This window comes from Trypanosoma brucei (genome assembly GCF_000002445.2).
Source record: "Trypanosoma brucei brucei TREU927 chromosome 11 chr11_scaffold01 genomic scaffold, whole genome shotgun sequence".
NCBI classification, from domain to species: domain Eukaryota; phylum Euglenozoa; class Kinetoplastea; order Trypanosomatida; family Trypanosomatidae; genus Trypanosoma; species Trypanosoma brucei.
Genome location: NT_165288.1, coordinates 3033777 through 3061603, shown reverse-complemented (window position 1 = coordinate 3061603; position 27827 = coordinate 3033777). Strand labels below are relative to the sequence as shown.

General features: G+C 48.5%; 9 protein-coding genes across 9 annotated transcripts, besides 2 other annotated features; all 9 read right to left on the bottom strand.

Annotated features, from left to right (window-relative positions):
• Positions 1–12: 12 nt before the first annotated feature.
• Positions 13–2619, bottom strand: Tb11.01.3510 (minichromosome maintenance complex subunit; the record flags this gene model as incomplete). The annotated part of the gene is made up of 1 exon (XM_824134.1): positions 13–2619. The coding sequence occupies one exon, from the start codon at positions 2617–2619 to the stop codon at positions 13–15; it is 2607 nt and encodes an 868-aa protein (XP_829227.1).
• An 81-nt stretch (positions 2620–2700) lies between these two features.
• Positions 2701–2732: a microsatellite.
• A 767-nt stretch (positions 2733–3499) lies between these two features.
• On the bottom strand, positions 3500–4228 carry Tb11.01.3500 (hypothetical protein, conserved; the record flags this gene model as incomplete). Its single annotated transcript, XM_824133.1, has 1 exon — positions 3500–4228. One exon carries the CDS (start codon positions 4226–4228, stop codon positions 3500–3502), a length of 729 nt encoding a protein of 242 aa, XP_829226.1.
• An 808-nt stretch (positions 4229–5036) lies between these two features.
• On the bottom strand, positions 5037–5753 carry Tb11.01.3490 (hypothetical protein, conserved; the record flags this gene model as incomplete). The annotated part of the gene is made up of 1 exon (XM_824132.1): positions 5037–5753. One exon carries the CDS (start codon positions 5751–5753, stop codon positions 5037–5039), a length of 717 nt encoding a protein of 238 aa, XP_829225.1.
• Positions 5754–6237: 484 nt separating this feature from the next.
• Tb11.01.3480 (hypothetical protein, conserved) lies at positions 6238–7956 on the bottom strand (the record flags this gene model as incomplete). Its single annotated transcript, XM_824131.1, has 1 exon — positions 6238–7956. The coding sequence occupies one exon, from the start codon at positions 7954–7956 to the stop codon at positions 6238–6240; it is 1719 nt and encodes a 572-aa protein (XP_829224.1).
• Positions 7957–8770: 814 nt separating this feature from the next.
• Tb11.01.3470 (hypothetical protein, conserved) lies at positions 8771–14749 on the bottom strand (the record flags this gene model as incomplete). Its single annotated transcript, XM_824130.1, has 1 exon — positions 8771–14749. One exon carries the CDS (start codon positions 14747–14749, stop codon positions 8771–8773), a length of 5979 nt encoding a protein of 1992 aa, XP_829223.1.
• A 906-nt stretch (positions 14750–15655) lies between these two features.
• On the bottom strand, positions 15656–16897 carry Tb11.01.3420 (eukaryotic translation initiation factor, putative; the record flags this gene model as incomplete). The annotated part of the gene is made up of 1 exon (XM_824129.1): positions 15656–16897. The coding sequence occupies one exon, from the start codon at positions 16895–16897 to the stop codon at positions 15656–15658; it is 1242 nt and encodes a 413-aa protein (XP_829222.1).
• Positions 16898–17413: 516 nt separating this feature from the next.
• Positions 17414–17435: a microsatellite.
• A 565-nt stretch (positions 17436–18000) lies between these two features.
• Positions 18001–19224, bottom strand: Tb11.01.3410 (hypothetical protein, conserved; the record flags this gene model as incomplete). Its single annotated transcript, XM_824128.1, has 1 exon — positions 18001–19224. The coding sequence occupies one exon, from the start codon at positions 19222–19224 to the stop codon at positions 18001–18003; it is 1224 nt and encodes a 407-aa protein (XP_829221.1).
• Positions 19225–20138: 914 nt separating this feature from the next.
• On the bottom strand, positions 20139–22541 carry Tb11.01.3400 (hypothetical protein, conserved; the record flags this gene model as incomplete). The annotated part of the gene is made up of 1 exon (XM_824127.1): positions 20139–22541. The coding sequence occupies one exon, from the start codon at positions 22539–22541 to the stop codon at positions 20139–20141; it is 2403 nt and encodes an 800-aa protein (XP_829220.1).
• An 854-nt stretch (positions 22542–23395) lies between these two features.
• Tb11.01.3390 (DNA topoisomerase II, putative) lies at positions 23396–27670 on the bottom strand (the record flags this gene model as incomplete). The annotated part of the gene is made up of 1 exon (XM_824126.1): positions 23396–27670. One exon carries the CDS (start codon positions 27668–27670, stop codon positions 23396–23398), a length of 4275 nt encoding a protein of 1424 aa, XP_829219.1.
• Between the last annotated feature and the right edge of the window lie 157 nt (positions 27671–27827).

Here is a 27827-nt window from a genome sequence, read left to right as displayed (position 1 = left end):
TCGCCCGTGCACCTACTGCTTCGTAATATCTGGGTTATAGTTTGGGTCAAGAAAGATTTTGCTCCCCTCTCCGTCATTCAGCTCAACCTCAAGAAGATTGCCGTCTTTCAGCATCTTCTGGATAACAAGATTCACATAACGAAGCTCTGCTTCCAACTGCGATTTGTTAAGTGAGTGAACCTGCTCCATATACCACGCTACCAGTTCCGCACGGGATGGGGGATTGGATTCCCCAAGGGCCTGAATCCTCGTCACAATGCGGTTGACGATTCCATAGTAGTGGTCTGCGCTAATCACAGTCTTCTGAGGGGCTTGGCCAGGGACTCCACCGCTAACACCTCTCTCGGCAGTCGATGCCGAGACACCTTTCTTACCCTTCCGCCGCGCTATGGTCCGTTGCCCAGCCCCATCATCCCCACGAGTGGAATCCAATCGTGGTTCTGGCTGCTGCTGCGGCTGCTGCTCTTCGTGTGGTTCAGGCTTAATCCCAACAGCTGCCACATCAAACGGTTCTACGGTACCAACAAGCTCTACTTCCGTCATATCAAGCGTCGATAATGACTGTCGCATCAGCTCGAGTGCCACTTCCACATGCGCTTCTTCAACATCCTCACTCAGGTACAGTTTTGCTGTGGCCTCCGAGAGTCGGATCATACTCTCTAGCAAACGTGTGGTAACGCGGTATACTTTACTACGGTTCGAGAGCGAATCTTGCAGACGCATATCACGGTACGCTGCCACAATGAGGTGAACCGCCTCCTCCTTTAGGCGTGGGGTAAGGGAGCGCGCATAACGAAGGTAGAGCTGACAGTCTTCAGTCGAAAAGGGTGGACGAACGGCGCTATCGCCAAATCGATGCAGACGCAGAAGTTGGTCCGCAATGGCGAAATCTGCATCGTCGCTGGACTCGTCAACTATCACAAACATTAGGTCAAAACGCGACATAATTGGCGCTGTCATCGCCACGTTCTTCTGCAGCGGCTTCCGGCGGTCGTACTTTCCACCAATAGGGTTCATGGCTGCAAGGAGCGACGTCCTCGCGCTAAGAGTCGCTTTGATACCGGCTTTGGCTATGGAAATTGTCTGCTGCTCCATCGCTTCGTGTATCGCTACTTGATCCTTCACGTCCATCTTGTCAAATTCATCAATGCAGCAAACACCGCGGTCACTAAGCATAAGCGCGCCAGCCTCAATGGTACGGTCACCTGTGTCTGCGTCCCGTGTAACTGTTGCCGTCAGACCACTGGCCGTGGAGGCTTTACCGCTAGTGTACACACCGCGCGTGACATTACTTGCTACCCACTTCAAGAATTGAGATTTGGCAGTAGATGGGTCCCCAACAATGCAAACATTGATGTCACCGCGCAACCCGATCCGCTCCACCGTGTTCTTGGAAACACCACCAACCATTTGAAGCAGGAGTCCTAGTTTCACAACGTCATGCTTGAAGATATTCGGTGCAATGCAACCCGTGAGCGCTTTCAGAAGGTTGGCACTACCACGCATCAACTGCACCTTCTGCATCTCAGCAGCAGTGAGACTAACCTGTTCTCGCTCTGCAGCACCATCTCCGGAATCCTTAATCGCCTCCGTCATCTTGCGATCATCTCCATTGGCGCTTGTTATGGTAGTAGCTAAAAAACACATGCGGTAGTTGAGTTCACGAACACCAAGTGCGCGAAGGCCGGTGGCACCCTCCAGATTCTGCTGTGCCTCCTGATGAGCACGTTGAGTGCTAGACATCTCGCGCTGGACCTCGCGTCGGTTCGCCTGGTTGAACAGTTTCATCACTTCCGGTACGACGATGGGGCATCCCACGGCCACAATCCGGTCACCGGGCTTCGCTACTTCCACAGCATCGTTGCGGGCGATGAGCTCCATCGTGCGTGGCATGCAACCTGCGGGGATATTGTTTGTATCCTCCTGCAAACGGATTTTCTGCCAATCGCCAAACTTTGTTTGCGGATGTGTTGGAAGCAACTGAAAACGGTTTTTGTTTTCGCATTGGGGATTTCGGCATGCTGGAGGTTCCGTGTAGTGAAACTGCTGGGGGATCGCACTACTCTCAGTTCCACAATCATTACAACGGAACACACCCACAAGAAGCTCGGGACGAACCTGTGACGTACGCGTGACTACACCTTTGATAGAGCACAACTGCCCCACAAGCGATGCACGCAGAATGCGAACACTTAAACAACGCGGAACGTAAGAAAAGACAAGATTGGGGCTACACCTGCCGCGGTTCACATAGTCCTCCGCATAATACTGCGATAGGACCTGATGCAGTGCAGCGTCCATGAAGGGCGAGAAGCGTTGATAGTTTTCCTCAATGGTGGAGCTAGCATCCTCATCGAAGAGACGAAAGTCATTCCACCGCACCACGCATGTAGACCAGTCAGTGCAAGTGCTGATACGTTCTAGCTGTCGGACGATATACTGCAACCTTTCTAACGCATCGGGGTCTGTAGCCCCTGGTGGCCGCAAAGACGGATCGATTAGTCGACCAAGGAAGATGTACACAATATCCCGCACCCGGTTACCATAATCGTCCACTTCGACAAATGCTGGTACCTCCTCACGAGGGACCGCGGCATCACCTGTTGGCACGAGGTCCATAAAAACGCACGTTTGCTAGTTCGGCCTTAGCACTTCCACCCCTACCGTTAATACTATGAGCTATCCTTCGCTTCTGTGCCAATATATATATATATATATATATATATATATATGTTCCCCTACAGTCGGCAGCCGCGCCGTCCCTTTATGCGTACAAACAAAAGAGACGGCAGACCAAGAAAAGAAGCAGTGAGGTCAATAAGAAATAGCGGTAGGATGCAAGGGTTGTCGAACACTCAGCAAGAGGATTTCACGCAAGCCAGTGACATGAAATCTGCCACTACTTTAGTAACTTCATCACACGAAGCGAAGAAAGTTGGCCCCGCTTCGAGTTGCCAAGTGGCAAACATACGCAAACAATCCCTACGCATCACCCGCGCCAAAGTCCTACACTCGATACACAGTAGGTTCTCATGTATTGCAATCACTAGGGATTCCTGACGGTATAAAGGAAGAGGGAAAGGACGGCTGACTAACTCCACTGAACGAGAGGCCCTGAAGAGGACGCTTGGGAAGGTGGGATTTGAGCGAAGTTGACGAAACCTCTGGTCCCTATAGAGTTACCGCAAGCACGGCAACAGGCTAGAAGTCAAGCGGTCACATAATCCTTTGAGGGTGCACTTCACATACCAGCTGTGCAAACACATTACGCAGCCTCCACGATGTTGAGGAACACAATGTCAACAACAACAGATACGAAAAGCCCCGCACTGATCCTCAATGGCTTTGCGAAACAGAAACAACGGTGAGAAGCGAAGGCTTGTGTGGTTTGCACCGCGGTCAAAAGGAGGAAGGATGGTTCTGGCGTTAACTCTCCTCCTCAACACTGCGCATTTACCCACCGTGTTGTATTACCTTCCCAAAACTCACACTGACTGTCTTATTCCGAAAGAAACGCCTTGATATTTATCGTTTTGATGGGCATGTCCTTAGCCGAGGTTCTCGCACCTTGATTATACATCGACTTCACGCGGTTAACCAGAACTTTGCGGTTGGACCAAAATGTGTCCTGCAATTTTCTGAACTGCATGTAGCGCGCCTCCTCCTCCGCCTCCTTCATACGCTTCGTCATACCAACCAGGCTCCGGTTTACGTTGATCCAACGACTCCTGTAGTCCTGTATTGCTTTGCTCTCCTCAAAGTCTGCGAAGAAAAACGGTTCGTCGTAATTCGTACGCGGTCGCTGTCGCTCACCGAGGGGCCACTCTACGCCGGCGAGTAAGCACTGATACCTCATAGAATGTAGAGTCCAGTAATTACTATACCACCGACCAACGATACCCTCTGACTGCGCCAAAATCCTCTGCGGAGGCCGTGGCACATCAGCTACCTCAAACCCTGGTGGCACCATTGCTAGGGCCGCTTGTAACGCCTCACGCGAATATTTCTGCCTCATTACTGGCCGCCGTCCTTTGGTGAATGCACCTGTGCGGCTTATCTCATACCACGTTTTCTCCCGATACGTGGCACGATAGAGGTTGCGCTTCCCATTCCACCACATCATGTTCTGTATGTTCAGCATCATCGGAGTATATTTCACGGGAGTTGTCTCCGGGGCGATCCCAACGCCCGGCGAGACCGCCAAAAACCCACGAGTGCCACGCAACATTGCTAAGATGTAAAACTAAATAGCAGCTGTTTCTGTCCTACAGGTCTTCACTCAAAAGGCACGAAAGAAAAAATGGGGAGACAGGGGAAAGAATCAAGTGAAAGGGGAAAAAGAGGTGCCCAACACACTCCAAATGCAACCTCCTCCATCGTCCCCCTTCCCCTATTTTGTAATCCACCTAACTCACTACAACGTACTTCGATGTTCTCCTCCACAGAATCGCTACATTGACGGGCATGAGAGCTGGCCACTGGAGCATCGGGGTCAAAACACTTTACGTAGAGGGGTGCGTGTAGAGAAAAGAGACAAGTGCTTCCGTTTTTGAACAAAGAAATTAAATGAGCTCCTACCTGCAAAGAAATGAATGCAGGGATGGCCCAAACACGAAACGTAAACGAAACACTCGACGTTTGTAAACACTAGCCAATATATAGACAAGTATACCCACACCCACACACACCTGAGCAACGGTAATAAGAACGGATTAAAACTAACAATAATGTAACATACTCGATCGCAACAGAAATGCTGACGACGCTCACGATCCCGTGCATACGCCCCCACCCTTCGCTAACATTAACATATCGGCACCAGCAGCGCCGTACGGACGGGCCGCCTTCTTTCTTACAAGCTACTCACCCGATCCCCAGTACGTCCACAGTCGCATTTTGAACCTTTCCTGTCGCCTCAGCGACCGGCAAGTAACACACATACACAGAGACTACTATTGTCGCTATTGCAACCGTCCTAACTTATACCACACCCTCCCTATAAATGCCTCAATTGCTATCCGATCAAACACTGGCTTCTACAACTTTTTCCCTGCCTGCACCGTCTTCGCTACACCTGAATCTTTGGACTCTCTAACAGCTGCTGACCACAGACTCTGAAATGTGTTGCGTTCATCTTTGGTCGACGCTCCGTATGAGGTATAATCAATCTTTTCATCTCCCTTCCACTTCCAATCGGCATCACCGTGATACACATTAGTGACCGGATCGGGGATATGTGGAAACTTGTGGATGTAGAGGTTATGCCGAACATAAATACTGTCCTGAACAGACGGCTTGCGAACCTCGTCGAGCAGGACATACTTCACACCCCATCCTTCCAGCAGCGCAATCGCCTCGTCCTTATGAATGGCACTGAGGTGACGGCGAAATGTGGCGTCCTGGAACAAATTTGTCGTCGCCACAGAGCAATCCCATGTGTTGCGGGTAAAGTTCCCTACTTGATCAAACTGAGCACCCTTCATCTTTATGGTGCGAACAGAATACCGCTCATTGTGAAGTGTTGGATGACAGTACTGTGCACGGTGGTGGTGCCTCTCAATGATAAACTTCGTGCCGTTGAGGCCACCCATGGCATTGTAGAGAAACGTGCGATCGTTGTAGTGCTGAAGGTAACTTCCAAGGTACCGCAGTTTCTTTTTCCGCTCCTTTATCAGCATGAGCGTTAGCTCAAGCCGCTGTGGAGTGATGCGATTGAGAACACGTGGAAGACCGGGATTGTGGAGAATGGTCATCTTTTCCTCGATCCGCTAGACGAACGCGCTAACGTATTTCGTGTAGATATATCTACTTATATGGACTGAGCGGAAGGGAGCTTAGGTCCCTCCCGGAAAACTAAGCTCAGATCAAGTTGTCTCGATCTCAATGTGTGCAAATAGAACCGTGGAGAGGTAGAAGCAAGAAAAAAATATGAGCAGGCGAGCGATCGGAGGCCAAAACAGTCAATTCGGTTTGCTGCTGACTGGAAGGGTGGAGGAGAGGAAAAGAAATAGAGAGGGCGCAGTGGTGGTACTCTGCACACACGGAGATGCCACACATATTGGCATTCAAAAAACAACCCCAGCATTAGTGACATCTTTGTACGAGTCAGGTACTGTTGTGTCACCGCATGCATATCCCCACCACGCACAGACGCACTTACCTTTGGGTCTCGGGAACCAATCGCCAACGGCACCCGCATGGGGAAATAAAGAAACAGAAACCCAGGGGCCAATCACCCTACCGTCGATAATTGCTGTTGGTAAAGCGGAAGAAAAGCCGATAAGTACCGCTGCTGTCAAAACTTGCGCGAACCCCTCCCGGGCGTGGGTCCCACTGCTTTCGAACAATTTGATAGGCCACATCCGCATACGGTGGCCCCACTGAGAACACCAACACACAGTAATCATCCTTGGATCCTCTGGATGTGTCTTCAATGTGGTAGATTCGGCTCATGTCGCGTTTCGTGCTAGCGAGTGCCGGGTAAAAAAGGGTAAACTCATACCACAGCACACTTCGGGGTGGGGGATTCGAGCGTACATCATAATGCGTGCGATTGTACTGAGTCCATGTGTAGCCTGTCTTCACCTTGCAGAAACGATGCGGTTTCATCAAGACGGTGGGCTCCTTTGGGCCACTCCTATCGCGTGGTGGGGCATGTTGATGCTGTTGCTGACGCTTATAGTAGTCTACAATCTCATCCTTGAAAAGCTCCTCGTCCTCCTCAAGCGTGATATTTTCCCTCTCCAGTGCCGCCCGCAGGTACGCCTCACTTGGCACAAAATCCAACGGAAGTCCAATTTCCCCACTGGTTTCTAAGTGAGCATCACGCCGATGCCGACCAGCATTGAGAGCCTCACGCTGAGATTGAAGCGACTGCAATGACGCGGTGAGCGGCGGGGGAGCGACACGCGCAGAGCTACCAAAGCGGTTAAGGCGTTCACAGGCCGCAATAACATTCAGCCGTGCATGAACCATGGTGTAAAACATTGGGTTTATTCTAGTACCAGACCCAGGGGTCTCAGAAGGACAGTTCACAAGTGCTATAAGATCGACCAAAAGCTTGCCAATCCCATCAGTGGCGTCACTACCAACCTCATTAGGATCCGCCTCCTTTGTTGCCGTAGTCGGCTCTGTTGCACGAGACGAAGTGTTGTCACCGCCGTCTGCTTGCATCCTCTCCGTGTCCTCTCCTTCGGTTGAGCTATCAGCTATTTCGCCACCGTCACGGGTAGTGGCACTCGCGCTTAATGGCAGCATCGAAAGATTGTCGGTAGGGGCATTCACACCCTGTTGCCGTTTCCAGTACACCGAGTCTTTGGGTGCTGCAATAGAGTTGAGCAGATTCATTAACTCCTGTTCATACCTGGGTCGTAATGCGAAGACATTTACCTTAGCACTGCTGAGCGAGAGGGCCTCAATGTATTCAAATACCGCCACCCAGTACAACGCACTGCGCCACAGTATGCCCGCCCGCTCAAGAGCAATCTCAGCCTCTTCATCTTTTTCGCCGCCGCTGTAATGGTTGTATCGTTCGTACCGTTCCCCGCCTGCGTTACCAATATTTTCGTCAATCCACCTTCCCAACGCATCTCGAGCATCAATAAATTCTTCAATGGAGACGACTGTCTGTTGCATAACCTCTGCTGTGTTCTCTGACACAAGACATTCCACAAGCGTCGAAAGTGGAATAAAACTGAAATGTTGTGGGTACGAAACGCGCTCAATCGCCTCCGTCACGACCCGCTGCGCTTGCGTTACATAACTGACAGCGGGGAACGCGGACGTATCAAGAAACCACATAGCGTAACGAATGACGAGGGCATCAATCGGCATGACGCTGTTGGTACCGCTGCCACGTCGCTGACGTATACGCTCAATGGCACGAGCCCCACTCTGCCGTAGTAGAGTTGCGTACACCTCAACTACTTCATCTTCACCTCGGGTGCGTTTAAACATGTTGCAACGAAATACTCACCAAGCAAAAGAACAGCACCTACCTGTGTGTCCTGTTGTCCCCTCTGGGCATATACACAAAACAAGGCGGGGAGAGACGGTAGAAATGACTGAGCTCCCCGTTAAAAACACGGATTGAGGTTCATGAATAACAAAAAGGAGACGAGCCCCTAGTAGAATAGAACCCGCCACTACGACGACACTAGCAACAGCATCTCGGGTGCAAGCAAACTCCCGAAGTCTTGTATATATATATAAGTATGAAAACGAAAATACATATGCAGGCATACACTGACACCGTTGCAACACAGGGGATGAAAAGTAAGCGCAGAAGCAAACCACTAAGACAAAGTTACAGCCACGCGACCGACATGAGGCACGGCCCACGAGAGCTTCAGAATCTCTAATTCACCACTTACAACTCCCCTCTCCAAAGACAAAAGTAGGGACAACCACATGCCCCAGCAAGACACACACACACACACACCACGTAGTGCATAGACATAACTTACATATCACAAAAAGGAAAATACATACGTAGCAGGAAAGGTAAGTGAATATTAAAGAGAACTAAGCAACTTTATATTGTATAATAAATCGGACAAAGAAACGATAACAACAGGGGGAAAGTATAAACACAACAAAAGCAAACAATCCCGTTGAAACAGATCCACATATAATCAAAATAAACTCAACGAAATATTTCTCAATCAAATAATAAAGGAACAACAACAAGCAGACTAATATTATAGCAACACAACGTATATAAAAATTGTTAGAATTTTAGGGACAGAGAAAAAATTAAACGACAAAAAATTTAACCTTTAAGCGGCCCAACAAACTCCGGCATCGGTAAAGCATCTAAAGAAGAAACAGACTGTCCCATTGACAGCGGAGCTTCAGCACCAGCACCAGCACTAGAAATATCATGAAAAGGAGGAGAAACATCAACATCACCACGTGTATCCATGTGAACAGACAAATGCGACCTCGAGGAAAACAACGGTCCAACACAATCCGAAAAGTTCTTTTCCTGTCGACAACCACCAGAATTCCTAACATCAACAGAGAAGCCATTAGTCATCACTGCAGACTTGTTGGAATGTAGTGATTCCTGCAACTCCTTCTTGGACTCAGAACGTTTAGAATGTTGAGAACCCTGTGATTGCAAATCATCAACAAAACCCTCACGAATAGACTCACGGGACCGCTGTGACTTCTTCGAACCTTGAGAAGCCTCAAGTTCAGGTTCACCATCCTTCACTGCAGACTTGTTGGAATGCAATGATTCCTGCAACTCCTTCTTGGATTCAGAACGTTTAGAATGTTGAGAACCCTGTGATTGCAAATCATCAACAAAACCCTCACGAATAGACTCACGGGACCGCTGTGACTTCTTCGAACCTTGAGAAGCCTCAAGTTCAGGTTCACCATCCTTCACTGCAGACTTGTTGGAATGCAATGATTCCTGCAACTCCTTCTTGGATTCAGAACGTTTAGAATGTTGAGAACCCTGTGATTGCAAATCATCAACAAAACCCTCACGAATAGACTCACGGGACCGCTGTGACTTCTTCGAACCTTGAGAAGCCTCAAGTTCAGGTTCACCATCCTTCACTGCAGACTTGTTGGAATGTAGTGATTCCTGCAACTCCTTCTTGGATTCAGAACGTTTAGAATGTTGAGAACCCTGTGATTGCAAATCATCAGCAAGACCTTCACGAATAGACTCACGGGACCGCTGTGACTTCTTCGAACCTTGAGAAGCCTCAAGTTCAGGTTCACCATCCTTCACTGCAGACTTGTTGGAATGTAGTGATTCCTGCAACTCCTTCTTGGATTCAGAACGTTTAGAATGTTGAGAACCCTGTGATTGCAAATCATCAACAAAACCCTCACGAATAGACTCACGGGACCGCTGTGACTTCTTCGAACCTTGAGAAGCCTCAAGTTCAGGTTCACCATCCTTCACTGCAGACTTGTTGGAATGCAATGATTCCTGCAACTCCTTCTTGGATTCAGAACGTTTAGAATGTTGAGAACCCTGTGATTGCAAATCATCAACAAAACCCTCACGAATAGACTCACGGGACCGCTGTGACTTCTTCGAACCTTGAGAAGCCTCAAGTTCAGGTTCACCATCCTTCACTGCAGACTTGTTGGAATGTAGTGATTCCTGCAACTCCTTCTTGGATTCAGAACGTTTAGAATGTTGAGAACCCTGTGATTGCAAATCATCAGCAAGACCTTCACGAATAGACTCACGGGACCGCTGTGACTTCTTCGAACCTTGAGAAGCCTCAAGTTCAGGTTCACCATCCTTCACTGCAGACTTGTTGGAATGTAGTGATTCCTGCAACTCCTTCTTGGATTCAGAACGTTTAGAATGTTGAGAACCCTGTGATTGCAAATCATCAACAAAACCCTCACGAATAGACTCACGGGACCGCTGTGACTTCTTCGAACCTTGAGAAGCCTCAAGTTCAGGTTCACCATCCTTCACTGCAGACTTGTTGGAATGTAGTGATTCCTGCAACTCCTTCTTGGATTCAGAACGTTTAGAATGTTGAGAACCCTGTGATTGCAAATCATCAACAAAACCCTCACGAATAGACTCACGGGACCGCTGTGACTTCTTCGAACCTTGAGAAGCCTCAAGTTCAGGTTCACCATCCTTCACTGCAGACTTGTTGGAATGCAATGATTCCTGCAACTCCTTCTTGGATTCAGAACGTTTAGAATGTTGAGAACCCTGTGATTGCAAATCATCAACAAAACCCTCACGAATAGACTCACGGGACCGCTGTGACTTCTTCGAACCTTGAGAAGCCTCAAGTTCAGGTTCACCATCCTTCACTGCAGACTTGTTGGAATGTAGTGATTCCTGCAACTCCTTCTTGGATTCAGAACGTTTAGAATGTTGAGAACCCTGTGATTGCAAATCATCAACAAAACCCTCACGAATAGACTCACGGGACCGCTGTGACTTCTTCGAACCTTGAGAAGCCTCAAGTTCAGGTTCACCATCCTTCACTGCAGACTTGTTGGAATGCAATGATTCCTGCAACTCCTTCTTGGATTCAGAACGTTTAGAATGTTGAGAACCCTGTGATTGCAAATCATCAGCAAGACCTTCACGAATAGACTCACGGGACCGCTGTGACTTCTTCGAACCTTGAGAAGCCTCAAGTTCAGGTTCACCATCCTTCACTGCAGACTTGTTGGAATGTAGTGATTCCTGCAACTCCTTCTTGGATTCAGAACGTTTAGAATGTTGAGAACCCTGTGATTGCAAATCATCAACAAAACCCTCACGAATAGACTCACGGGACCGCTGTGACTTCTTCGAACCTTGAGAAGCCTCAAGTTCAGGTTCACCATCCTTCACTGCAGACTTGTTGGAATGCAATGATTCCTGCAACTCCTTCTTGGATTCAGAACGTTTAGAATGTTGAGAACCCTGTGATTGCAAATCATCAACAAAACCCTCACGAATAGACTCACGGGACCGCTGTGACTTCTTCGAACCTTGAGAAGCCTCAAGTTCAGGTTCACCATCCTTCACTGCAGACTTGTTGGAATGCAATGATTCCTGCAACTCCTTCTTGGATTCAGAACGTTTAGAATGTTGAGAACCCTGTGATTGCAAATCATCAACAAAACCCTCACGAATAGACTCACGGGACCGCTGTGACTTCTTCGAACCTTGAGAAGCCTCAAGTTCAGGTTCACCATCCTTCACTGCAGACTTGTTGGAATGTAGTGATTCCTGCAACTCCTTCTTGGATTCAGAACGTTTAGAATGTTGAGAACCCTGTGATTGCAAATCATCAACAAAACCCTCACGAATAGACTCACGGGACCGCTGTGACTTCTTCGAACCTTGAGAAGCCTCAAGTTCAGGTTCACCATCCTTCACTGCAGACTTGTTGGAATGCAATGATTCCTGCAACTCCTTCTTGGATTCAGAACGTTTAGAATGTTGAGAACCCTGTGATTGCAAATCATCAACAAAACCCTCACGAATAGACTCACGGGACCGCTGTGACTTCTTCGAACCTTGAGAAGCCTCAAGTTCAGGTTCACCATCCTTCACTGCAGACTTGTTGGAATGCAATGATTCCTGCAACTCCTTCTTGGATTCAGAACGTTTAGAATGTTGAGAACCCTGTGATTGCAAATCATCAACAAAACCCTCACGAATAGACTCACGGGACCGCTGTGACTTCTTCGAACCTTGAGAAGCCTCAAGTTCAGGTTCACCATCCTTCACTGCAGACTTGTTGGAATGTAGTGATTCCTGCAACTCCTTCTTGGATTCAGAACGTTTAGAATGTTGAGAACCCTGTGATTGCAAATCATCAGCAAGACCCTCACGAATAGACTCACGGGACCGCTGTGACTTCTTCGAACCTTGAGAAGCCTCAAGTTCAGGTTCACCATCCTTCACTGCAGACTTGTTGGAATGTAGTGATTCCTGCAACTCCTTCTTGGATTCAGAACGTTTAGAATGTTGAGAACCCTGTGATTGCAAATCATCAGCAAAACCCTCACGAATAGACTCACGGGACCGCTGTGACTTCTTCGAACCTTGAGAAGCCTCAAGTTCAGGTTCACCATCCTTCACTGCAGACTTGTTGGAATGTAGTGATTCCTGCAACTCCTTCTTGGATTCAGAACGTTTAGAATGTTGAGAACCCTGTGATTGCAAATCATCAGCAAGACCTTCACGAATAGACTCACGGGACCGCTGTGACTTCTTCGAACCTTGAGAAGCCTCAAGTTCAGGTTCACCATCCTTCACTGCAGACTTGTTGGAATGTAGTGATTCCTGCAACTCCTTCTTGGATTCAGAACGTTTAGAATGTTGAGAACCCTGTGATTGCAAATCATCAACAAAACCCTCACGAATAGACTCACGGGACCGCTGTGACTTCTTCGAACCTTGAGAAGCCTCAAGTTCAGGTTCACCATCCTTCACTGCAGACTTGTTGGAATGTAGTGATTCCTGCAACTCCTTCTTGGATTCAGAACGTTTAGAATGTTGAGAACCCTGTGATTGCAAATCATCAGCAAGACCTTCACGAATAGACTCACGGGACCGCTGTGACTTCTTCGAACCTTGAGAAGCCTCAAGTTCAGGTTCACCATCCTTCACTGCAGACTTGTTGGAATGTAGTGATTCCTGCAACTCCTTCTTGGATTCAGAACGTTTAGAATGTTGAGAACCCTGTGATTGCAAATCATCAGCAAAACCCTCACGAATAGACTCACGGGACCGCTGTGACTTCTTCGAACCTTGAGAAGCCTCAAGTTCAGGTTCACCATCCTTCACTGCAGACTTGTTGGAATGCAATGATTCCTGCAACTCCTTCTTGGATTCAGAACGTTTGGAGTGCTGTCGATCGTCTGATTGGTGGCGCTCATCAACTGAATGTTGATTGTTAGAAGTAATTAATGTTTCTGTTTGTTTTTGGTTCGTTGATGTACTGAGTCCTCTTTCTGAAATGGCGTTTTGTTTATTTTTGATGTCATCCTCCTGTTTGGTGTATCGGATGGTAGCTGTAATTGATGTTGGGTCCTGGGTTTTTTTCTCCACTTCTGTGCTTCTCAGTTGATTATCTTTTTTTGTCATTTGCTGCTGGTTTTCTGTTGTCGTGAGTGGTCTTTCATCACCCTGTGCGCTATAACTTTTCTGAATTGCTGCAATAAATGATTCTTTGGATCTCGTGTCGTTTGTGTTTTGCCGTTGTTTGAACACCTCTAACCTGTCCCCCACCAACTTATCTGTTTTTTCGATAATATCTTCCGTATTCTCGCTGTCAGAAGAAGCGACGCGTATGCTTGTCGGCATTTCCCTTGGGACTCGTATATATTGCGCACCTGCCACCTCCCTAGTGAGTTTTTCGCTTGCATTAGCGAATCGCTCGGTTGCAGCTGGCACTCTGATGGGCCTTGCCACGTTCGGCACATGTTGTGGGTAGCCGCATAAAGAGTCAGTGAAAGTGGAATCGCTTAGAGATGTTAATCTAAAGTCCTCGTCTTCACACCGTCGTTGTTTGTGTTTTATATTGGCAGCTTCTTTGTCGATACACCTTCCAATTTGTGCCTTTCTCTTAGCTGTTTTTGGAAGGGCTTCCCTTTTGCTTTTTCCCTCTACGTTGTGCAGAAACATTTTCTTCCACCTCTCTCGTGATTCTCTTCTCTCCGCTGCTTCCCTGGCGATGCGCTGGCGCCGCCTCTGCTCCCAGTTCTTCTCCCGCTCCTCCTTTTCCTCTTGCTGCTGCCGAAGGAAGCGAATAAGCTGAGTTTTTCCACGCAACGGTTCGTCTTTCCCTCCATTTGCGTCACCGGGGCATTTACTAGCGTACACACCACTGTACTGTGAGAGCAAGCGACGGGAACAAACCATTTCGTCCACCTCCGACATGATACACTCGGCCTCAGTTGCAGATTTGTGCTCCAAAAAGCCAACCATGAGCTCACATATCGCTTTCTCAGAATCGTTGAGGTTGCTCATCTCATTGACACAGGACCCAATCAAACGCTTCCCTGTCGGAATGGTAGCCGGCAATCGACAGCCGGAGAGCGCCCAATGCGACGTTGCCACCGGCACAGGAAGTGGGCTGAGGTGCACCGGTGCAGCTATGGGCCATGCTCCCCCTCCTGCAACTGCTGGCCATACGGCTCCCCGGGACGGTGGACCCAGTAAAGTTTGCCTTCCGTGTTTTCCTCCCCGTCCGTCTCCACGTCCCTTTTCTCCCGTAAGAAAGCGCGGTTTGTAAACTGAAAGCATCTTATTTTGTGGTGTTCACCTATTCAGTGCGTCCCGTTACCCGCGAGGACTTCCTATAGGTCTAAACTTGGACACAAGTATATTGGTCACTAATCTAATATGAGCCCCTCGGCAACTTACGCTTGCCTTTTGGAGGAGATAAGACCGTTAGGAAGGAAATGAGAGAAAACTACATGGACGAGGTCGCAGCTCCAGAGAAAACATTTCCATCCCCCGCACCTCATACCCCAGGGAGGAGGCCTATCATTTGCATGCCAGTGGGCACATACACTTACGCGCAAACACACAAATGCAAAACCTCACCCTCTTATTTGGATGTGTGAGTATTTAAAAAGTAACTTTTTCCTTACTCTTCTCCCGCTAACGGTGGAATTTGAACATACGTGTAAGGATTGCTTGAAAGAGGGAAGTTAACGAAAGAGGCCGTCCGAAATGAAAGTAAGGCAACTATCCTAACAGTGGAGAAAGTGACAACCAGCCTTGTGTCGTTCTTACAAAAGGGAGCAGCGCTCCACAACAACAACATCCTCACCACAAAACTGCGTTTCCAATGGGACTGAGCCCCACGCACCCAAAATGTAGGAAATGCAGAAACACATTAAAAAGGGGGACCCCAACAATGTATAAAGCTACACCACTTACACCTCATGTCCGTTTACGTGACGGTAACTCGTAATATCCCATTCAATAATCCCATGCCCATTTTCGCATTCTCCACACACTCGCACCCTCCTTCCCTTTCACGCTTTATTACTGAACGAACAATATTCGATCCCCCACTGCTCATAATCCTTTGCGCTGCTTGCGGAAGGAAAAACCTCAAGCACACGAATCGATCTCACCGTAGCCTCGGCGCGCAACCTTCACTGAACGCGGCTTCATGGCTCCCCTACTTTTTCCATTCTATCAGCGCCGACCGTGGTCAACCGGCTCCAACCTGTCAAGCACCGTTTGATGGACGGAACGAACCTGCGAGCCAACAAACATTTGACCTGTTACGGCATCGATCTTTGCACGCTGCTTTGTCTCGCTGATGAGATCAGCTAGCCACACCTCGGCCCCTGCCGCACTCATTTCTAGCCTTTCCGCCATGTATGGTATTGACACTACACTGTGGGTTACCACATACTGGGTGAAAATAAGCCGCTTCGCGTTCTCGACCAAATTATCAGCGTGCAGATTGAGGAAATAGTCACCTTGTGCCAGCTCGCTTACCTTCGGCAGTAGCTCAAGGGTGTCCTCGAAGGAGCGGTAATTCGTGATTTCCCTCACAAGTTGCGTGAGCGGGTCGGAATATTCATAAATTCTTCCCACCATCTCGGCAGCTCTACGAAGGGCGGAGCGACGGTGTGTGTTGAGAATAGCAGCCGCGCAGATGTAGCGCAGATAGTGTGGGCACACCGTCTCTACAACACACTGGTATATGGAATCCGTCTTGTTGTCAAAGACAATGTTCAACAGATGTGTGGAGTACTGGTTACCACCCTTGAAGAACGGGAAGAGAGCCCAATGCAACAACCACACTCGCTCCGTTACGGAGGTTCCATTGTCGCCGCGGAGTGTTGTCTTTCCTGACTTGTTCTCTGACCCGTCTGCACCTTGCTGTTTCCACAGTTTCTCCGCTGCCGCGATCGCAGACGGCCATCTGCATGAGCACGTATCACACACCAGCCTTCCCCATAGTAACTTGCTTTCGCCAAGCTCGTATCCCGTAACACACTGTAACAAGGAAAGTAGTTCAGATGCGTCCCCGTACCGCGCCGCGTCGTAGTACAAAAAGGCCAAATCCATCACGGCGGTCATAACCTTGGGGGTAATACCCTCCTTCTCAAGGAAACCACGAGACAACTCTCCTTTACCTCGCAATTCGTCAATCCGACTCTCCGTGAGGCACAACTGGTATGTGCAGTTGTCCGAAACGTTCTGCTCAAAAAACATGTCAAGTGCTGGGCGAGCGCGCTCGGCGGTCTCACGAATTTTGTTCTCCTGCTCGAGGGACACTTCACCCTCCGGCGTCAGCGCCGTGGTCGCCTGCACGAATCGGAGGGCATCACCCACATCGACACCCTGATCATCGTAAAAATAGAGGAGGCCAAGTACCAAGTGCTTATCAAGGTACGGCACCAAACAGCTCAGCATTTCAGTCATCGTGCTCAAAGATCTGCGTTATTGTCTTGCAGAGATATTTATTGTATTGCGCCTTTTTTTTCTCTTCGTATGTATGTGTTTGTGTGTTTGTGTTTCCTTCTCTGGTGGATGCCCCTGCGTGTTAGTCTGATGATATCCCTTAAGAATCGAATTATTATTACCTGTTATTTTGTTCTCGTTAACTTTGTTAGTTTCAGCTTTCCTTCTTCACGTATCTCACTACCTTCTAATATATGTAAATCTTTTTCCCTTTCCCGCTGCCAGAGTGTGCTTTTCCCCTTTCGATTCCACAGCACGACACCGGTGGGTGGACGGGAAAAGGTCGAAAAAAAAACAGGGTAAAATTCTCAGAAAGGTCTGGGAATGCTCCTACTCAAACGCATACAACTCAGGTTAAGCAATCTATAATCAGTATCCGCGGAGACATACACAAAAGAAAACTAACGAAAAACCAATATAACAATGGGTAAAAAAATCACGAACGTAGGACTTCATACCCTTAACAACGGTAACACGCAAACAAACAAACAAACAAACACACCTCGCGCACAAACTCTACACTGCAGCAACTATGCTAAGTGGTCTCTGCTTCTTTAGCATCATGCCTTCTCATTACCACCATATACAGCTAATCCCATCTTCCCATTCCCTCCACCTTCAGTTCATTCTTTCCTGCTCCGTCCTTACGCCCCTTCAGGCATATACAGATATGTATGCAAGTATACACAACTTATATATATATGTGCGTGTGTGGGTGTGCGTACGTAGACTCATTAATTTTTACTGCTTTACGCGCGTGTATGTGTATGCTTACGCATATGCTTCATTATCTATAGTCTATTGAATGCAGAACCTGAGGGGCTGTTGCCTTTCCTCCGTCCCGTCAGTTGATATCCCTTTTCCAACAAGGTGCGACATCATATGCACATGTGAAGGGAAAAGGACTAAAGATTACAAAGGCCACCCACAAACGAAGGTATGAACGAGTCGTCGGATGGTGTTCGCGGTGTCAAAATTGTGCATGGAAAGAAAGAAAAATTACAGTAGGGGGAAATACAAAACAAATACCATGGACAACATATGGTGGTACAGTGTAAAGTTTGTCATGAACGAATAAGCTCCAGTAGGTCGCTGTAAACACTCCGGCAGTAATTGTTTTCCTCTGCGATTTCCATTAGCATATCATGCATTCGCAGTTTGTCCTCTACCTTCGCTTGTTGCTGGCGCAGACTGCGAAGTTGGTGAACCTTGCGGTCCAAGGTACACATCAGGTTGCGCATGCGGCGACTGAGTTCCACAGTGTCTGAAGTAGGGTCATTAAGCGCTGCTGTACACTCCTGGTACTCTTTACGCATTTGCAGTATTTCACGCAGCAATGAACGGCAGATTGCGTCGAGATTCCGAGCGCTATACGTTACAGGGGGGTCCACCTTTGCCGCCACCGTTGAGGTTGCGCTAGTGTCAGCCGCCAGCGCTGTTACAGGGGTAATTGAAAGAGAGGCAGTCGTAGCCGGCACGGCCGTCGCGGGTTTCGGCAAGATGGGAGACGCCACAAGTTGTGTTGCCTGGCATGGCTCTATGGAAGAATTTCTATGGATATCCACCGCGGGGTTGCTGCTGTTGCTCCGGCAACGCGGCGCGGATTCTCTTCTGCTATCCAGCGGCGAGGGAATACCCCTACGACGGTAGTAGAGGCGTGGCCAATAGTAGTTGTTACGCTCTACTGTGGACACAATCGCAGCAATGTGGTGGGAAGCGGGTTTCACCGGGCAAGTCTTATCCGCAGGGCCACAGGGAAGAAAAACCTTTTCCCTTCCCGATTTCTGTGGTTGCCCTTTCTGGAGCTCCGTTGCAGAGAGTTCGTCAGCCTCCTGACGAACCTTTCTGAAGTCAGCATGAAGCGCCTGCTGAAGCGTGAGCGCCTCATGTAGCTGCATCTCATGCCAGTGCTTTTCCTTCTGCGCAACTTCAACGTCGTCTCGAATGACTGCTAACGCATCACGCAGTTCTAGTGCTTCCCGACGCATCGTCTCTTCGTGTTGTTCACGCTGTTGCCGCTGCCGTTGCACCTCCTCGCAGCAGCGGTTATCTCGCTCTGCGCGAACGCACTGAAGTTCTGCCTGGGCCGCCTCGTTCTCCTGAAGCAGTTGCTGAAGCTGCGCACGCAGACGGTCCTCCGCTGCCGCATGTATAGCGCGTTCCTTCTGTAACAATAGCGTCAGCTCTGACCGGTGACGCTCAAAGTTCGCGCTGGCCTTCGCTTCCAAGGTCGCGTACAATTCCTTATCTTCGCGAAGGGAATTAATCTTCTGTTGTGCCTCGAGCATGGCTGACGTGACAGACGTAGTTGACGTGTCAAAGTCCATTTAATAAGTAGAGCCTATGCTGAAGGTGATTTAACTCAATGTGATTCTTAACGTGACAGATTCCACGTACAGATGAAGTCAAACCTCAAGCGACTTACAATGGCGATATATCTTCACAACCCCCGTGCCGTATCTGTGCAGATCGATGTAACCTCGCTCCTCCCTTCGGTTCGCTTGAAACGCTACCTATAGTCGATTTCGAGCAAGCACGAGGGACCTCAAACTCGAGACAGGACGACACAGCACCGTCCAGCACCAACACCAATCCGCTTTTTTTTTCTCTTTTAAATATACAAGAAGAACATCCAACAGAAGGTGATATTTCATAAAATAAAAATGCCACTAAAACAGCCACCACAAAGAGGAGGAGGCACGCGTACGCATATGGGGAGGAGCATAACGTAATTGGGTTGCCTACTTATGTTAGTTGTGTTCGGCTCGGTTAAGCACACAAAAACGGAAAACCGGCAACAGAGATAACACTCCCCGTACCGCTCGCAGGCGCCGCAGGGATATTACAAAAAAAAAAACGAAGCAGATGCAATTACTGTATTTTCCTTTGCGATAAATCGCTCCGACTTCGGATTCGTTTCCCGAGGCGGAGCATCACATAAAAACCAGACGCTGCTGCTTAAGTGTCCTGCTCCACTAGATCTCGCTCCTTTTATATCTTATTTGCTCATCTTTCCTCTTCCCCAGTTTTTCGATGCCTACCTTAAACGGGTATCCATAAAATATTTCGTTTATGATCACTTAGACTTTGGGTTAGCTTGTCAAGGTCTCAAGCGACCTGCCAATAGATCATATGAACCTTACCCGTCGCTGCCAACCACACGTCCACACCCTAATATGGTTTGTAAGCATCTACCATCCCTTCAAAACATTCCCTCCTCTTCTTCTTCGAGGAAGAAGCGCACATCAGCTATAAATTTCTGGCAAGTGAGAGCCACACGCAACATACCCTCCTTACGAGAATCCAACTCCTCCTCTTCATCTTCTTCATCGCTCTCATTACATCGCTGCTCTGCTAGCCTTGCCATCCTTGTACCAAATTCTACGAGTGACTCACCGCTGACGATACAATAGCCACGTTCCTCGTATAGGTCTTCATCACAGTCATTATAGATGCATTCTAGCAGCATAGGGCCACATTTGTGCAGCGGGCAAGCCGGATCCGCAACGCTGCAGCACACAGCTTCCAATACCGCCTGCATCTCGTCATCGCCTGTAACCACATCGGTGTAAAGCGCACGACACCACTGGCCAAAAAGGTCCCGGACCGACTGCATCAACACATTCGTGTCACCGGTGTTTTGCCCCATTGCATGTTTTAACAATTGCTCTGTTACGATATAGCAGAGGTCACGATTTTTCCTACCAAAGGTGAGGCGACTGTTCTTCATTTGGAACACACAGTGTTCCATGCGAGACGGTTGGCCTATCGCTTGGTCTAACAAATTACGAACCACCTCACCAAATGTCCCTTCACCGTCATCATCGTCATCGTCCGTTTCCGAATCGCCAACGTCACTATCATCCGCGTTACGTGGAATGGGGTCCCGCAAGAAGAGTTCAGATGTTGGGACAATGCTGTTAATGTGCTGCCCCTGCAGTACCCTTCCAAGCCCCCCGCGACCAACAACACGCTCGTCAGTATCCACAGCAGAACAGACCGCAACAACAACGTCATGAAGCACAATTCCCTGATCTCCAGCAAGGTGAGCGGTGTAGACACCATTCGTATTGCTCCTACACCTTCCGTCGGTGTTAACACTAGCGCTGTCCTCATTTTTGCTGTCGCTACTGCTACTAGTGATCGCGACAACCTTATGAGTTTCATCAGCACTCCCGATAATACAGTCATCGCCGACAATACAATTCAGCACTTCTGCCCTGTCTGATACCCTGGTATTGTGCCCAATGAGTGAGTTTCGTAGTACGCAATTCCGGCCAACTACCGCACCATCAAGAAGAACGCAGCCAACAACTATCGCCCCATCTCCAATGGAAACACCCTTACCCAGTACCGCACCACGCACCACGGCATTGGGCGGCACAACAACATGCTCACCCACTACTACGCATGGACCACAGGTGTTTGCCAACACTTTGGCACCTAACTGATGCAAGTAGACACTGGGGAGATGGGGGGAGGCAGCATATAATTCACGATCCTCAACGAACCTATATTCCCGTGTAAGTGGAAAAAATCGGCGGTTACACACATCGATATTTGCCTGAATATACGTCCGAAGGCTATTGATGGGCTGCACAACGCTCATTGGTGCGACCGCCTCCGCGACACCAAAGACGTTACCCCAAAGTTCGTGCTTCGCGAGTAAATCCACTAGGAACGCGTGCTGGTCAGCCATCGGAAACGAGAAGAGGGATAACGCCCCTCCCGAACAGAATAAAAATCCTGTTGGTACGAGGTCGCTGCGCACTGAAATGCGGTCACGGCTACTGAACTCCATTCGGACTGGCTCTGACGTTTCCCCAGCCGGCTCGAGTCGAGTCATACTTCGCACCACACCTGTTGACTGCTGGATCGCAAACATTGTCAGTGGACTCGGTGGGAGCGCTGGGGCCGGGAGGGGACGACGCTCTAACGCGTAGAGCCCGAATCCGCCACCCGGCGATGGCTCCCGTTGCTGCTGTGTAGCTGAAGTCCCCGTGTTGTCTGCATTGTTGACGAGCACATTGTGAAGAGTCTCCTCGAGAGCAGCCTTAACTGATGTACAGACAAGAGTGGCGGCGTAGCTTTTTATGTTCCGCGAACGCTCCAAATGCATGTGAAAGAGGCCGCGAAGGTTGGTGAAAACTGCCACGGAGTCAATTGGAACGAAGAGAAAAGACGAGTTCTGCTCAACAAGGTTTTGCTCCACAATTTCTGCTGTAACGTCACAAAGGCGTGTCATTGTGCGCACGCTTTCTACAACGCGGACCTTCATGTCCTTGCATTCTAGCCACGGTCGGCCGCGCACTGTACGGTTGTTCTTTAGATGAGAATGCACGAGAGGTACTGATTCACTGTTAAAGAGAATAAACACTTCGTCTACTCCATTCTCTGCTAGGTTCTCCAGAATGTAGTCAATTATGGGCGTGTTGCAAATGGGTAGAAGTGCGAACGGCAACTTTCCGGAGGGCGCCACGGGAAAGAGAGGGTGAACCGGTGCAGATGCATTCGTAAACACCTCACCAACTATTATGACAGGAAACCGGGGGCCATGGCGCCTCCGACCCGCATCTGCCCCACGGCGCGTGGCTGATATGTCCATCTTCGCGTTCTCGTGTGAGGCTGTTGCAACAATATCAGTCTCAGCGCTCACTTATATCCTCTACCTCCTGCACAGGCGATACCTCTCCTCTCCAACGCAGTCCCCACACACACACACCTTTTTGCTGGCTCCTTAGTATTGCTAAGCTATTCCTCTGCTTAAAGTTCCTACTGAGTCCGTGTTAGCACCAAACGCTCGGTAACCTGTTCAGTCCACTCTCCACGCAGCAATGGGAAGTGGATGACGCGACTCTCAGGAAGAACCAGCAAAAAAATTATGGATAAGCAGTAAAAGTATATTAAAAAAAAAAAGAGAGAAATATACATATATATAGAGAGAGAGAAAGGAGAACAGAAAAAAGAAGCGACTGCCGTTTCCAGAGGACAAAATGTTATTGATCACTGCGCACCAGCAACTGAGCAGTTACTAAATGCACCGTGAGAGACGGCCAAATAGAAAGTACTCAAAATTAAAAAACCCAAAAAACGAAAAATACCAAAGAAAAAACATTAAAAAGAGAAAAGAAGCCAAAATCTAGCAAAACAGCACAAAAATAAACATATTTAGTCTCCGGAAAAATCCCTACCTTTGGGAGCCTCCGAGATCATACCCCTTTATACCCTCGGTCATACGCCCCGGTTTTGCCATCACATATAAGTTGATGTCTCGTGCGCACACAACCGGTTGCGACCCAGACTCAAGGGCTCAATTTACAATTATAAAAAAAAAAGAAAAGAAAAAGACCCGAATAGGTAAAACAAAAGGTAGTTAATTATTCTTTCACATCCTCTTCCCAAAAAAGAAAAAAAGAGAGGGGACACAGACATTCGTGTAAAAAAGAAAAAAATTAATTTTCAAAATACGCAGGCATCAAACCCAATGCATTGATCTGAGTCATATTCCACGTCTTCACCAACCACGTCAACGTAAAAGGGACACGTGTTTTCATCGTTGTCCTCAATGCTACGGGGTCGTTTCCTGCTTTTTGGTTCGGTTGCATATTCTGCTGAAAAGTCGAGGACTGGTGATTCTGACTTGGAACGCACAATGTTAGCCTGCGTCGCTGGCTCCGAAAAATCTTCCCCGACGGTATCTTCAAAAAATATATCCACTTCGCCCTCGATACCGAACCCATAAGAAGAATCGGATATTTTCCTCGATTTTTGAGTCGCCGGGGTCGCATCGGAGGGTGAAACACTCGGCGCCCCAATGCTACAATCATCCGTATCAGAGCCATCTGAAAGGGAAACATGTCTTTGATCCCCACAGGAAGAAAATTTCCCACGCTTACTAACCTCATCATGACGCACCAACCTCCTTTTACCTCCAGCGACTGAGTGTCCATATTTCCTCCTTGCCTCGTTTATATCACAGATCGAAGAACCTTCAGTTAACCCGCTAACCCGAACACCCGCATCGACCAAAAGGGCAAAACTTTCACTGGCACATTTGCTAGACATTTCACGCTTACAGTTCGACTGTCGAAGTGCTAAACTACGATCAGCTTTCCGCGCCGCATCCGACAGCAGAGGTACACGCAACCGCGAAACATCAAAAAACTGCCTCTTCTCAAGTTTCTTACATTGGATCAGCGCAATCTCTCTTCTCCGTTCGTCAAAAAGTTTTTCAATATCGGACCGCAGGAGATCCAAGTCCTCACGCCACAAGTCCTTCGAGGAAGCAGACAGCACAAAATTATGCTTATTCAGCATTTGTTCCCTCTTTGTACGAAAGTACATAGCCATTTCCACTGTTAAGTCCACCATCCTTAGACTGAGCAGGTAGTCGTATTCAACTAAGACCCCTTTCCACATATTAATCTCTTCCGGCTCAGCTGTGCATAAGATTTTTCCAATTACTTGCTCGCACAACGGAACACTTTCAAACTCAAAAACATCGGGTAATATTTTACGCGCACCATCGTTATCCTCCTCATCAACGATAGTGGTGGAGCTCATCTTCTTCTTTTGCTGCGGGGGGAAGGGAGTGTATCCACGTTGCTTTAAGTCCTTCAACACATCCTTCATGCTCCTCCGTGTAACAATAAATGTGCCATCAATAACCTCATTCACAAAACGAACCATATTCTCAAGCTTGAGTGCCGCGCGTTGCAATTGCTCCAGCAAGAACTCACGACGGCGAGCGTAGTACTCGAGACGAACCAGGTAGAACTCCTTCAGTACAGACTCAGCATCAAGGTATTTCGTAATCTTCCCTTCTCGGTCAAATGCAATGATGTTCGTCGCATGGATGTATTCCCGTAGCTGCAAACGTTCCTCCACACACCCCTGTGCTACCCACTGCCGCAGCACTTCAGGATGAATGAACACTTCGAAGTCAACTGTCACATCTGTATTGTGCTCACGGTACTGTATAACAATCTCGCGTTCACGAAGGTCCTCCAAGAACTTCTTATATTGCTGCGTCCACGTGCCGATAGGAAGCTCCGTGATGTGTACCACCCCATCAGGACGCACAGTCGCACACCCAGACGACACAAATTTACCCTTCTCCCGTTCCTCAATCGTACCGGTGAATCCAAAATACCATGGTTTCATTGGTTGCAATTCCTCCCCAGAGAGCAGACGGTTTAGGTTGTCAATGACATCAAGGGGAGAATAGTTGGGTATGTTCGTAGCAAAACCAGTGCCAATACCAGCAGTCCCGTTCACAAGCACCATAGGAATCACAGGAACATAGTAAAAAGGTTCCACAGAAAGACCATCGTCATCCCTGTATTCTACAATAAAATCATCGGAGGGATGGTAAATGCGACGCGCAATGTCAGTGAGACGGGTGAAAATGTAACGTCCCGCAGCATGGTCCTTACCTCCCTGTAGTCTTGTACCAAATTGACCATCACGGTAGAGGAGTGGGACATTGTTTGCACCCACGTAATCCTGTGCAAGTCCAACAATGGTTTGAACCAATGACTGCTCGCCGTGGTGATATGCAGCGTGCTCTGAGACGTAACCAGCAAGCTGAGCCACCTTAAGCGATCGAACAAGATTACGCTTAAACGCTGAAAACATTATCTTCCGCTGCCCAGGTTTTAAACCATCCACAACACTGGGAATAGACCGCTCACAATCTGCGACAGAGAAAAGAATAAGCTCTTTGTGAACAAATTCAGAGTAGGATACGTTCCGGACGTTATAGTTCATGGACTCATTAATGTTCGTATTTGCCTTAAATTCGGTAATCCACCGCTTACGCTCGTCAACCTTGTCCTTCGCGAAGGCCATCACAATGTCATCATCGTCCTTTCTATCTTCATATACAAAGTTTAGTCGGTGACGGTCAATGTTCTCAAAGTACTCACGACCCTCCTTTGCACCGGAGGTACCAAGACCCTTGTAATACCTCAGCTCATAATTCTTGATGCCCTCACCAACCGCATTTTTCCACTCAAAATAGTCAGGCATGGAAAAGAAGGAAATAGTACCTTCGTCATTGTTCCCTCTTCCCTTCTTGCGCGCCTTCACAATGGGAGTTATGAACTGCTGGAGGAAGCCAGGCACTTTCAGCAGGTCAGGCCAATAATTATGAATCATATTGATGATGAGACCCTTAATGTGTGACCCATCGTGATCCTGATCAGACATAATCATCAGGTGCCCATACCGCAGTCCTTCGGTGCTCGTATACTTCTGGCTGAGATCAAGGCCCATGATCTTACTTACCGCTTGAAATTCAGCACATCCCATCACTTTCTTTACTGAAGCATCACGAACATTGAGTGGCTTACCGCGCAAGGGGAAGACACCGAAATAGTCTCTATTTTCAACAGCCAGCCCAGCAGTACAGAGAGCCTTGGCGGAATCTCCCTCAGTAAGTATCAGGGTGCAACGTTGGCTGTACTTTCCACCAGCTTCATTCGCATCGTCCAACTTAGGTATTCCCAATATCTGTTTACGATTCGTGTTGCGCATTTTCATGGCCATCTCACGGTTCAGTCTGCTGTTCGCCATCTCCACCGCACGCTCCACGATACTCGACTTCAGCACGCAGTCAATCAAAGACGCAGGGAGATCACAAGTAGAACCGAAGCGTGCTTTAGGTGTGTTCAGCGTCTCCTTTGTTTGGGAATCAAAACTGGGGTTCTCAATTAGTGAATTGACGAAAATGAAAAGATGCGGTCGGATCATGTGTGGTTTCACCTCCGTCTTGCTTTTACGCATCGCTTGATCTGTCACCTTAGCAATAATCTGATCCACGATGTACTTCACGTGCGTCCCGCCACGTGTCGTTGCAATCGAATTGACGAAGCTCACCTGCTGGAACCCAACATTTGAGACACGCACACAAACTTCCCATCGGTCATTTACTCGGGAGTAGCTAGAAGGTTTACGTTCCTCACCCATCGTGGGATATAAATCTACGTACTCGGGAAAGGACCTGCATGCAATCCGTGTATCATTAAGGTAGCAGCACAACGACTTGTCTGTGCAGCCTGCTATATCATACACACGACGCTGCATGATGAGAACCATGTCCTCCGTGAAACCTTCCAAATTGAACTTCTCGAAGTCCGGGTAGAAAGTCACAACAGTATAGTCAGGACCATCACAAGGGGTGATTACAGCCTCCTCGTTCTCCAGCATGTTATTTCGCCACCGCATAAAGAACTTCTTACGCGACCGGGAGTGAACTGTTTCCACCTCAAAGCGTGTGGAAAACACGTTCGTCAGCTTCGCACCAAACCCGTTCCTCCCACCCGTCACCTTTGCCTCTGTGTCATCGTAATTTGACGAAGTCAGCAGGTGACCAAATATCATCTCTGGTACCCATAAGTCATGCTCCCGGTGGCGTTGTACGGGAATACCCTCACCATTGTTGTACACACGCACTAGTCCCCTCGCGGCATCAACCCACACTTTGATGGTCGTCTGCCCATGGGGATCACGTACCTTATTGTCTGCAGCATTAACGAGTATCTCGTCGAATATTTTATACAGACCAGGTGTCCATGTGCATTTCCGTAGCTTCATCACATTGTCCGCCTCGTCGTACACCCACACATCCTCCGTTACAGGCTCGATTGTACCAATGTACATATCAGGTCGGGCAAGGATATGTTCATGCTGCGTTTTCTTTTGGTATATTTCCTCAACGGTGCGACCCGACATTGTGCTTTCGGGCCCGGTTCCGATTTCCTCCTCCCACGCGTCACACGGCTGGAAGAAACTCAGTTGCCTCCCCAACTGAGCACTCCCAACACTTAATGTGGTACTTTGTCTGAATATTTATGTCTGACGTAGTAACTCTGTTTCGGTTGGTTCTTAG